The 12623-nt window shown below is 40.6% G+C and overlaps 1 protein-coding gene across 1 annotated transcript in view; it reads right to left on the reverse strand.

The window, feature by feature from the left end:
• Window positions 1–4437: 4437 nt before the first annotated feature.
• ST8SIA6 (ST8 alpha-N-acetyl-neuraminide alpha-2,8-sialyltransferase 6) overlaps window positions 4438–12623 on the reverse strand; it is a 190099-nt gene continuing 181913 nt past the window's right edge. The window contains exons 7-8 of the mRNA XM_004716017.2: window positions 9023–9115; window positions 4438–6595 (exon numbers count right to left, since the gene is read on the reverse strand). Coding sequence (XP_004716074.2) covers window positions 6127–6595; window positions 9023–9115 — 562 coding nt within the window. The 3' untranslated portion in view covers window positions 4438–6126. The remainder of the gene's footprint in view (window positions 6596–9022; window positions 9116–12623) is intronic.

A 12623-nucleotide genomic window follows, 5' to 3' on the forward strand; every position in this document is an offset into this window, starting at 1 on the left:
AACACAAACAGAAGTAATAGGCCTGCAACCACAGTTCTCTGAAATATGCATCTCCCAGTGTGACTGCAGGGCGACTGGGCCAAAAATGAATCAATGTCACTAAATAACTATCTCCAGACGGTTTTCAAGATGGGTGAATTACTTACAGTTCCACTGGCACTGAAGGACGGTTCCCCTATCCTTAGCACTTGGAATTCATCTTTTTTACATTTTTGGATAATATGATGGCTCTTGTTTTGCGTACATTTATCAAATTACTAGAAAGTCTGAGCACCACTTCCTATTTTTACCACCGAGGTACATTCCCTGAACAGCCCAGTTGGGGCAGTGGGTTGTTACAGGCGGAGAGGTCAAGGTCATGCTAAACTCAAGGTCAGCAAGTGGCAAGGTCAGCAGGTAGAGACCAGCAGCCACTCAGTGAGCAAAAGATGAGGGTTTCTATTCCCATAAAAAGTTAGTTTCAGAAACCCACAAGGGAAGTTCAAGCTTCCTATAGGGCCCGAGTCCGACGTGACCTCAGAGGAAGCTTGGCGGCATGGTGGGTCGTGCGTTAGGCTGCTAGCCCGAAGGTAAGCTGTCCCAAATCGCCAGCATGACAGGATAAAGTTGAGACTTGCTATTCCTGTAAAAAGTTATAGTCTCGGAAATCCATCGTAACATTCTACTCTGTACTACAGGATGTCGATGAACTGAAATCGACGTGAAGGCAGTGAGAAGATGCACTTGGCTTATGCACATGCTAGGTTTATCACTTGCTTACTTTTTATACTGGCTTTCCTTTTGCTTGCTAATTTGCAGTTTCTTGACATAGCTCTATAACATTGTCTTTATGCTTAGATAAAAATATTAAGTCCATCACCAATCTATTAACTTTAAGGTGTTGCTCACTTAATATAAAACCTTCATTTTGAATCTCTCTCTCTCTCTCCATCTTTCTCTCTATATATATAAATAACAAAAAAACTACAAACTCACTGCCATTGAGTTGACTGCCAACTCATAGTGACCTGATAGGACAGAGTAGGATGGTGCACACATGAGCAAGAGCGAGAGCAAAGAAACTCAGTGGCAGTGGACTTGAGTATACCTATAAGTGTGTGCATATACTCACACATAAAGTATATATGCTATTATATAACATGTTTATATAATATACAATCATATTAATAATTAATCTCATTATTCATATAATAGATGGTATATATTTATGTCATATTTAAGATCCCAAGCTGTTCTTCACCTACATCTCACTCAGGCATAGTCTAGAGTTTCCTCTATTGGACTTACTTTTACCTTTCAATCCACCGTCATCTATTTGGACTCCCAATTTTGTATATGGTATAATAGAGGGACTTACGTTTTCTCTCATTGTCTTTCAGTATTTTCTTTTCTTTCCTTTTTTTTTTTTTTAGTATTTTATTTTCTAAAGAATAGTTTTCTCTCCCCATTATTTAGGTTGTGCTGCTTTATAAGATATGTTACAATGAAACAAAACAAAACATTAAAATGAGAATGGCCCTGGAAGAGTGAAAGCCTAGAAAAGGAAAGGACAGAGAAAACTGCTTCCCATTCGCGCTCGGTGGGCAGTACCGACACTGCTCTCCGCCCTGCCCCTGTGAACCACGTGGACATAGGAACTGCTAACCATGCCCAGCAAGTCAGCTGGCAGTCTTAATCCACGTCGAGAGACGGGCTGCAATAGGCAGAACGCGGTTCACAAAGACAACAGTCTACATCCCACTGTGGTGAGACACGATGGAGGTCTTAGTGAACGCCCACCTAGAGAAATCCAAGACACAGGGAATGATTAGTCCAAAGGACTAACAGACCACATGAAACATAACCTTGACCACCCGAAGACCAGAACTGGATAATGCTGGGCCCACATGACCGTTTTCTTTCATGAAACCACCGAAGGTGTTGAACAGCACAGGAGAAAGTTGTAAAACAAAATTAAAAATTTAAAAAAAAACAACCAGATTAATAGATTAGTGGAACCCCCACTACTGAGATCCTTACAAAACCCACTGCAATGAGTTTATGCTGACCCACAATGACCCTATAGGACAGGGTAGAACTGGCCTGTGAGTTTCTAAGACAACTTTTAGAAGTTAGAGAGCCTTGTTCTCCCATGGGATCCTAAGGCATCCTTTACACCTGAAACTTAACTGCCTCCAAAGTCGCCTTTCAGCCAACACGCCCAGAGAGGCCTTTAACGTGAATAATCACACCTGCGAAGAACACACCGCTCAGAATATTTAACTGTAGGAGGCCCAAGGTTCAGAATCTGCCTTAAAATTCAGTTCCGAAGGCTGCAAGCATCAGAGCAGGGCAAGCAAGCACGCACAGGAACGCAGGGGTGACGTGGAAGGAGCGCCGCTTCCCTGAAGAAATTGTAACTCATGTTATGAAACGAAATGTAAATATATTGTTGAATGCAAAACTAATTTCCTTGTAAACTTCCACCGAATCAATAATAATAACAACAAAAACAAGTGAGTATAAAAAGAAATAAATGAAAAGCTAGGCTTACAGGACAAATGCCACAGCGGTGTGAATTCCTGTAATATTTTCACTGCTCAGGGGCACAGCAATGTGTTTCCTTGTCCTTGATCACATTACAAGGAAGCCTGGTAGCATAGTGGAATACCTGGTGGGCTGCTAACTAAATGTTCCGCGGTTCGAAACCACCAAAACCTCTGAGGGAGAAAGTGGAGGGTCTCTGTTGCCATAAACATGGAGGGCCTTGGAAACCCTAGGGTCACTATTAGAATTGACTAATGGCAGTAAGTTTGGCTTTCTGGTTTCTAACTATATTACATATGGCATAGTATCTACCACGCAGCAGTTATTTAGCATCTCAGTGAAGCTGTTATTCACAACCCTTTCCAATTTTTCTAAAACTTCCTAAAATTCCTTGAAAATTACCTATAGCACTTAACTGGTAATTTTTTTTCATGTGAAGCTCTATTAGTCATATAGCAATACTTTTCTAAGCAAGGAGAAAATGTAGCCCAAACCAAATCTGATTGATGACAAATCGGAATTCTGTACACACAAATGTCTCCGAAAAAGTATCCTTGGTTTTGCATGCATTAGCACATCATCATTCAGGAGAAGTTGTGGTCCTTTGTCTTTCCCTTTTGTTAGATGGTAAAACACCACAGACTGAAATCAAGGGCGATTATGTATTAAGATGCTCTATGCAATTGTTCATGGTGCCCTTTACAGAAATCATAGAGCAGTCTGGATGATCAGCTTAAATAAATATAGGCCTTACCCGTGGATGTGGATAAAAATTGTTTCAGAATCTTTTATTTCCTTACTGCTCAATGATGCTCAACAATAAATTGGAAAACGTGAAGCCAGTCAGGTATTTATTTCCCTCCTAACCCGATAGCATTGCGTTCACATTAAAGGTCTCTGCAGACTAACACTGGTCCTAAGACCAGACTCCAACATTTTCAGTTCTGATGAATGTACTTGAACTTTGAGAGCAGGGAATCAAGTTCAATTAACCTAACCCTCTAGGAATACCTCCGATAACCAGAGGCTTCTTGAGAGTTTCACAGTTAGTGTGGTCTGGTGAATCCACAAAGTTATAGAACGCCACTCCTCGCCTCTCTTTTTGTTTTAATCCTGGCGAAAACCTTGGGATAATTCACCACCACGGAGCAGAGAGAGCTGTGATATCTGTTTGACAATGCATAGAGCTGTCACGTTTCATGACTAAACCCCAGGGTTTACTGCACTTTAGGCATTTTCTCAATTCATTTTTCATGAAATCAAAAAAGGCAGATGACTGGCATACCCAAGGGAACTTCAAGAACGCTGTGCTTTACTGGGGAGGAAATGTTAGGACGTGGAGCGCATGATGTGCTTGAGGCCCGTGCACCTCCCCTTCCCTTCCTTTCGCCACAGTGCCACTGACCACGCCGGTGAGAGGCTGGGAGAGTTTCAGAGGATAGCAGGTAACCCTAAGTTGAGAAATCACAACAGCTAAAGATCAACCTGAAAAAGAAGTGAGAGAGAAAAATTAGACATGCTCTTTTTACCAAAGAAGTTTGACTAATGTGAATCTAGACATGACAAGTTGTCTAGACAAATTGTCAACTTCCAAACTTGTTCTTAAAAGGCAGCACAAGCAAGAAGCACACTTAAGATGTGTCAGAGTACGGCCCACAGTGTTCTCTACAACGTAAACGTTGTCTTCTACTAACATCGACTGGGACGTGGGTACCATAGGACAGGGCTGCTCCTTGATGTCCTACCACATTGAATATTTCTGGAATCAATGTCCGTGCCACTGCCAATCTGTATTGGTTTCCTAGAGAAACTCCTGCAGATTTAAATAACTATAGAGAAACAAGTCAGCTCTAAATGTTCGGATCATATGTATTCTTTATTAAAAATAATGTATAAAGTCTCCAGGTTGAATATTACATTATTTATTTCAGTATATTCTATTGCTTTTATTCATCAATAGTATTTTTCCAATATCATAGAAAAGAAAGGCGTAAGTTTCTACTTGAAGAGATTATTTTGCTAACCCTAAACCATTTGTGATTTCTGATCTCGTTTGCGTGTCCATTGCTAGTAACACAACTGTGACATCACCAACGTGGCTGACAGGTGGTTTTAAAGGAATTGAATCTGTTAGGAGCAATAGAAAGCGATGGCTTATTCAATACTCTCAAAATAATAATAATAAATAAAATAGATTATATGCAGCAAAAAACAATTCTCCATTTGGGAATATTTATATATAAACTTCTGATCACTTTATGGAGCGGATGAGTTTCATTGCTATAAAAGAACAAACTAAAACATAAGATTAAAAATAAAATCACGAATGTCATCTATAATCAGAGTAAATTAAACACTTTATCAAAATGAACTATTTACAGAAGAGAGTTCTAACAAACCGACATTTGGTACACACCAGAGTAACTTGGCTGAGGTAAGAATTAAAAACAGTATTTGTAATTGCTTCACCGTGCTGTCTCAGTCTGCTCCCTGTCTGTTTTCACTCACCTAGGGTGTGGACATTGATGAACAGGAAAGCACACAAATAATTATTTATTTAAGTAAGGTAATTTATTCAGTAGATGCAGGAATGATCTGCATAATAGGTATTAGCATAATCTAAGGAGCTGTGTAAATGCTAACTTTATTTTTTAACAGTGTCTAAATTATTAGTTTTATTCCCCATGTAAACTTTTATTATTATTATTATTAGTTTTATTCCCCATGTATCTCTGCTCATAGAATTAAGTTTGGTAAATATCTCTGGTATTATTCCCAGGACACAGATAGGGGGCGCAACCATCATCCACACACTCTATACCCTACCTTCACTTGGCAGACCACGATTCACCTTCAAATATCTTCATTTCAATAGAGCAGAATCAAGAGGAGAGGTTTTTGGTCCCCTCCCACCCCCATTATCCTTTTTCCTCTACCTAAATTCTTCTTTTTTGGTAAAATCTATTCATTTTCTTGGTTTAACTCAAGAACCACCTCTTCTCTAGATAGAGTATCCCTATCTTCCCCTGAAGGAGATAAATTATTCCTGCCTTGGTTTCTCATAGTATATTTTCTTGTAATTTTTTTGTAATTATAACAGTTTCATCGGTATATCATAAGTGATGAATGAGATACTTGTCCTTATCGTTCTGTGAGACATAATTACAGATTCATCATCACCATATCTCATTTACAGAGCCCGGTTGAGGGCCTGGCATGGAGTAGTGTTCAATAATCTCTCTATATTTTTAAACCAATGAAGTAAGCTCCAGGTAAGAGAGACTGGATGTAGTAACAAAGTATTCATTGAGTGTCTCACTCATTGAGTGTCTAACTCATGCCAAACACTATATTAAGAATTTTCATACATGGTCACATCTGTATGAGTTAGATACCAGAGTCCTCATTTTATAGGAAAAGAAACGGAAGATCAGAACAATTCGATGGCTTGCTTAGATTGCAAACTAAGCCAATCAAACCAAGGTTTGGGGCCCTTGGTGTTAAATTCTACAACCACTTCCTTGAGTTTGGGGAAGTGTCACTCATTGCATGATATATAATATATCTATATTTTTAATCTTGTTTCTTAAGACACTTCACTTAGGCTATTTCACATTTTCTAAACTGTAAATTGAGTATTCCTTTCACATAAAGTTGGAGAATTTGGTTGTATTCTTGGGGCATCTCATGGAAATTTCGTTTAGGCAGCTTGTTGTCGTAGTAGTGGTGGTTCACAGGTATATCTTCCACAGTTTTGGAGAAGGGCCAAAACCCATACAGCTTCACATGTTTACACAGTTCCATTGCAACACTGGTGATCATCAAGCCCGAGGACAGGCGGTATTCTGTCACCCCTTTAGTTCTCCAGAAGCGGGCCAGCTGTTTCAGGTACATGGGATGGAAAAACAGAACCTTCTGCCTTGCTTTAGACTGATTCAGTGTGAGGTGCACTCGCAACGAGGCAGCGGTGTTGGCCCGGAAGGAGAATGCTGGTAGAAGAAGGAACGCATCGCCGTAGGTCTCAATATCCTCCAGAAATTCTGCTTTCTTGTCCTTTAAGTTCCTATATCTGCCAAATTAAAAATAATAATGATGAAAACAATTATGATCCAAGTAGCCACTTTGGTAAGATGAGGCTGGATTTACCACTGGTCAAAACACTGAATCGCTCATACTACCATACACAAAAGAGACGCACTGTGGATTCAGAGAAATTCATTCAAGTAAGACTGCACACACTGAACTCATTGCCATCAAGTTGATGCTGACTCAGCGATTCTAGACATGGTGGGGGGGTGGTGGGGCTAGAACTGCCCCCGGGGGTTTCTAAGACTGTAACTCTTCACAGAAGTAGGGAATCTCACCTTTCTTCCATGAATCGGCTGATGGCTTCAAATGACTGGCATTGTGGGTAGCAGCCCAATGCCTTACCTCTGTGCCACCAAGGCTCCTCATTCATGTAAGCAACATGTAAATATCACGAGATGACCTTTCATCTCTCTTCATTGGTACATCTAGGCTTTCAATTTCTACTTTTGTACCCTTATGAAGGGCCAGCCATTTCTATTGTCATGTTATTTTCCAACTCAGTAATTTTCGCCCCTAAGGTTTGTTGTGTGATATTGAAATATATTTCCAAAGTAATCATGATAATATCTCAACATACTGGTTGAAAAACATACTGGTATTTAAAAATTAATGGAACTATGTCTATGATGTGTATACTGTTCATACATGTCACTGCAAAGTAACATTTCCTGCAGACAACCCAAACCATGTTGATGCGAAAATATTTAGAAGCTTAAATTTCCTCCATGCATTATGTAGGAGATCTTTATACATAGGATTTATGTTATACCTTGTTGTAATCAACAGCCATCGAGTCACATCTGACTGATAGTGACCTGCGGTACAACAGAGCAAAACACTGCCTGGTCCTGCTCCATCTGAATCGTTGTTAAGTTTGAGCCCATTGTTGCAACCGCAGTGTCAATTCATCTTGCCAAGGATCTTCCTCGTTCACATCAGCCCACTACTGTACTGGCGGCATCGTGGTTACACATGGGGCTGCAGTCCCGAAGCGCCGCAGTTCGATATCAGCAGCCGCTCCTCGGGAGAAAGATGGGGCTCTCTACTGCTTTAGACCATTTGAGTCTCTGGAACCCACAGGGGCAGTTCTTCCTCTGTCCTATCAGGTCACTGTGAGTTGGCACCAACTCACTGGCAGTGAGGGACAGCGCTACTGTACAGAACATGATGTCCTCCTTGAGAGACTAGTCCTTCCTGAAAACATATCCAAAGTATGTCAGATAAAGGCTCACCATCCTCGCCCCCAAAGAGCACTCCGGCCATACTTCTTCCACGACAGGTCGGTTTGTCTTTCTGGAAGTGCCGGGGGCGCTTTCAATATACTTTGCCAACACACAAGTCACTACCACACTAACCACAAGGTAGGCAGTTCAAGCCCCGCAGCAGCTCCCCAGGAGCGACTTGAGGCTGTTTGTTCCCAGAACGATTGACAGCCTCTGAAACGTTGTAGTAGCTATGAGTCCGAAACAACTCAGAGTTAGTGGATGGATTTAGTAAATATACTCAAAAGCACTGTAGTATGTGCTTAAAAAGGAAGCTTTGGGGAAGAAGCTGGCACAACATTTCATTTATTTTCTCAAGAACTACTAGAATCATTAATGGAGCATGTTCCATTACCAGTCATTTCAAGTAAAATCATTGTGGGAGTTTCACTAATCAATGAACTATTAGTAGTAGTATTGTACCACTGCATGTAATAATCACATTAGAAAATACAGCACACGGGATTTTTTGCTAATAAACTATCCAAAGGGATATCTGACAAAATGCAGTGTTAGAAACTTCCCAAAGGGGAAACTATTTAGTCAGGCTTATTGAGTTTTCTCTCTGAAGTTTCTAAAGTGACTAAGGTTTTATTCTCCAAGAAAATGCCAGCATGACAAAAGAATAATACTAAGATTCTTAAAAAAAATCAAAAATAGTACCTATATACTATCTAATTATACCTATATAATTATTAAGAAAGAAGAGATAAGTTCTCATTTTATTAACAATTTTTTCAGAAGGACTGCAAATTCACACCTGAAATGCATCACGGTGTTGACAGAACATCAAAAATGCTAACACAGTCTTAACTATTTTCTCAAAAGGCCCTCCACCTGTACTGTAAGTCAGTCTCGGAAGTAAACTTAGGGCTCAGGCTAGGGAACATGCTGCTGCATTGTTAGAGGCTATGGCCATAAAGCCCATGTGAGAGGAGGGTGGACGCATTGGGCTTGTGTTGTGTTGTGTTGTGTTGTGTAATCTATACGGGGGCGATTGCCAGCTGCTTCTTCCTGGGCGTGTCTGGGTGTATTCAAACAGACAGCTACTTAACCTTTGTGCCACCAGAGGTCCTTGTGAAACATGCTCACCAATGATAACCAACAGAAACATCTGAGTAGTTATGCACCTCGGAGATACTTACTTCAGGGCTATGATACTGGGATTCACAGTCACAAGATTTGTTTTGCTGCCAACATCTTTACTTATATTTCCTGTTGTTGGGGGGAGGTTACATCTGGAATTTGGAAGGAAAAATATTTCAAAATACAACTTGCAAAAAACAAGGGTGCGCAAACCCATACTGATGATCTTTATCAGGATAGATCATTACTCTTAGGAAATCCTCAGAATCCACGATTGAATTCTGAAACCGTTTAACATGTTCTAAACTCTTAGTTAACACTCGAATATAGCATAAGCTATATGAATTTGATAAATGTTTTTATAAGTGTCAGAATCAGAAATAGTAATTACACCTGCTTAGCATTTGTAGAATTCATCATCCTTTTGTTTAAGAAGTTGTGTTTATATTGATTATATTCCAACAATGATAACATCACCAACTCAGAGATTTTTTTTAACTGATGTATAGTGATGTATATATACTATAGTGACGCAGAGTTACAGAGTAATCCAAAGGAAAGATGATCCTAATAAAAGAACCCCCACTCTCCTGATTCCCATAAGAACATCTATTTGACCAATCTATGCAGATAATGAATAAAGCGGATGCTCATGCTTTCATCTGTCTTTGAGTGCTCATTTGTTTTAAAATTGGAAAACAAATTAAAAATTGTAATTCTGAGTCATTTTAGTCCCACCACACAAAAAGGAGGGAAGTGTTTATAACTCCCTAAGTGCCATTTGTGAAATTTCAAGTAGACTATTTCTTTAAAGTACATAAAAAGAGCACACAGCTGCGTGCTGCCTTATAGAAAGCTGCTGAAATTGGACATGTTCTGTAACATGACAGAGGCTGAAATATCCCATTGATTGCTTTCAGAGATATGCACACACATGATCCACACACTTCACCAGCAGACAAAAATTAAGCATGGCCCCTTGGGGTGGGGGTGACACCAATTAGAGATCTAAAAGTCCGAACGCCCCTTCATGGAGTCAATTCTGACTCAGAGAACAGAGCAGAACTGCCTGTTTCCCAGACTGTAAATCTTGACAGGCGTGGGAAACCGCATCTTTCTCCCGTGGAGCAGCTAGCTGACACGCTCAAGCTGCTGACCTTGAGGTTCGCAGCCAGCGCGTCATCCAGTACACCACCACAGGTCCTAACATGGTAGGCGGTCACAAAAGGACTGGCTTAATGGCTTGCCTGCTACCAATCTGCTTTCTAGAAGAGAGGCATATTCATCTGGAGAACCAGGAGGCACTGTCAATATAGTCTTGTAGGGAAGAGCTAGGGGAAATATTAAATATGCACGAGAGTAGTAAAACCAGAGTCTCTGAGGTGCAAAAGGTTAAGGTGCTCTGCTATTAACCAAAAAGTTGGATATTAAAGTCTACCCAGAGGCAACTTGTAAGAAAGTTCTGGAGATCTACTTCCCAAAAATCAGTCACTGAAAACTCTTTGGAGCTCATCTCTATTCTGACATGAGTCTTCAATGAGGAGACGCAGGAAAGCCATTCACCAACAATAGCTATCCCTTCTACCCTTCATTCATAGTTCCCAAACACTGGGGAAGCAATAAAAAACAGCCAACAGCTTCCAGATGGTTGTATAAACTATGAACACGCATAGCCAAAAAGAGGCACAGGCTTGAAAAATAAACAAATTTAAATGGCACCAAGCACATCCAATTCTTATTTTGCTTTTCATTTCAGAAATCTAACTTCAAAGGGAACCCTAGATTCTAAAAGATTCCTAGCCTCAGTCTATGAGGAATCTAGATGTGGGCATTACTTTAGTTACAACGGAAATAGCTGCCCTGATTTTGATTAGTTTTTAAAACTAAACTTATCTTTTCTGTATTTGCTTTAAAGTCAAATCAATGTGTAGGCATAGCACCCAACAGAGATTCTTCGGGAATTTTAAGTCCATAGAAAGTCTTGACAAAGAAGAATTATTTATCTTCATTATGGTTTTTCCATATTGAGCATTTGGACAAAATGGTTAAATCATTCAAGTATTGGCTATTTTAACCTTAATCATGAAGGGCGCATTCAATGATCGTTACACTGCCAGGTCTATGCTGTTCCCTCATTACTCTCAGCATAATTTTGTAAAATGAGATTAACGTGAGTGAGGGGGGGAGCTATTTACCAAATCCTGGGGTTTCTTTTCACTTGCTAATAACGGCACCATTAAGTCAATGGGGATCAAAGGATCTCTGAAATCATTGCTCCTTCAACAGGCAGACGGAGATTGCTATTTACTCTTTTAAAAAAGTGCTTTCCCAGTGAAATTCATCCTCAAATGGATGAAGCGTCTCCCCACCAAACTTTGAAAGTGGAAATGCTTTGCAGCCTGGCTTATTAGCATGAGGCGCACACAGACCCATCTTACCATCTTAGTTTAGTTTCTGTGTTTCCAAGCTAGCTGGTGCTGAGTTAGAAACATTTTAAAAGACTGGCATTTACAAGCGGCACAAAACTTTCTTAATTTAAAGCCAGCTAACTAAATATGCAGTGAGGTTAAACGGTGGCATATTCTAGATCAGAATATTCCCCAAGCATTATCTGAGGACAACGCTCCCTAGAAAAGCTCTGTTTGGAAAAATAATAAACTTTTGCAAGATCAGGTGAGCCTGAAAAATGCTACTGCACACTCAGGGTGGCAAAGCACCCCTGGCATACTGAGTCTCCAACAGCCCTTTCAATAATTATGATTTCACCCGGCGTTTCTGAAAAGTGCCTGACCAGAGCACACGTTTGAGTTCCGGTAAGTATTCTGAGGAACGTCTGCAGCCTATTTGGGTCATCTGTAGAACTGAGTCACACAGCTCAAAGGTCAAATGGGAGTCTTTCTGTAGAACAACAACAGACCTGCTTTCCTGACAGTGACGCCCAGTCATCTGACCTCATGTGTTTCGCAGTAGAAATGCTCCCTTCACTTTTTGTGGTTTCTATCTGTGGGTAACTTCCAGGTTGGTGGTTCACACTCACTAGGAGCTCCATGGGAGGAAGATGAGACTATCCGCTCCAGTGATGATTTACAGCCTCAGAAGCCCTAGGTAGATACTCTCTGCTTTGGCATCCACTCAATGGCAGTGGGTTTGGGTTTTTAGGGTTCTTTAACTTTCTTCTGTGGAACCTTTACTCTGGATGGTTTGGAACCACCAACATTTTAGGTCAGTCGCTACCGGCAAATAGTTTGCACGACTCGACCATGTTATCTCATTAATATAGCCATCTGGGACACTGGGCCTCCACTCAAGTACTCCCTCAATGCACGAACACTTTGTTCTATTAAACTGGCATTCCATGATGTTCACCTTCCCGACATGATCACTGAAGACAAATGGGTACATAAGCAAATGTGGTGAAGAAAGGTGATGGTGCCCGGCTATCAAAAGATATAGTGTCTGGGGTCTTAAAGGTAAACAAGTGGCCATCTAGCTCAGCGCAACAAAACCCACATGGAAGAAGCACACCTGCCTGTGTGATCATGAGGTGTCGATGGGATCAGGCATGAGGCATCAAAGAACAAAAAATCGTATCATTGTGCATGAGGGGGAGTGCAGATTGGGAACCCAAAGCCCATCTGTAGGCAACTGGACATCCCTTTA

Source organism: Echinops telfairi, unplaced genomic scaffold (genome assembly GCF_000313985.2).
Source record: "Echinops telfairi isolate 266 unplaced genomic scaffold, ASM31398v2 ScPeMD7_7473;HRSCAF=8511, whole genome shotgun sequence".
Classification (NCBI taxonomy): Eukaryota; Metazoa; Chordata; class Mammalia; order Afrosoricida; family Tenrecidae; genus Echinops; species Echinops telfairi.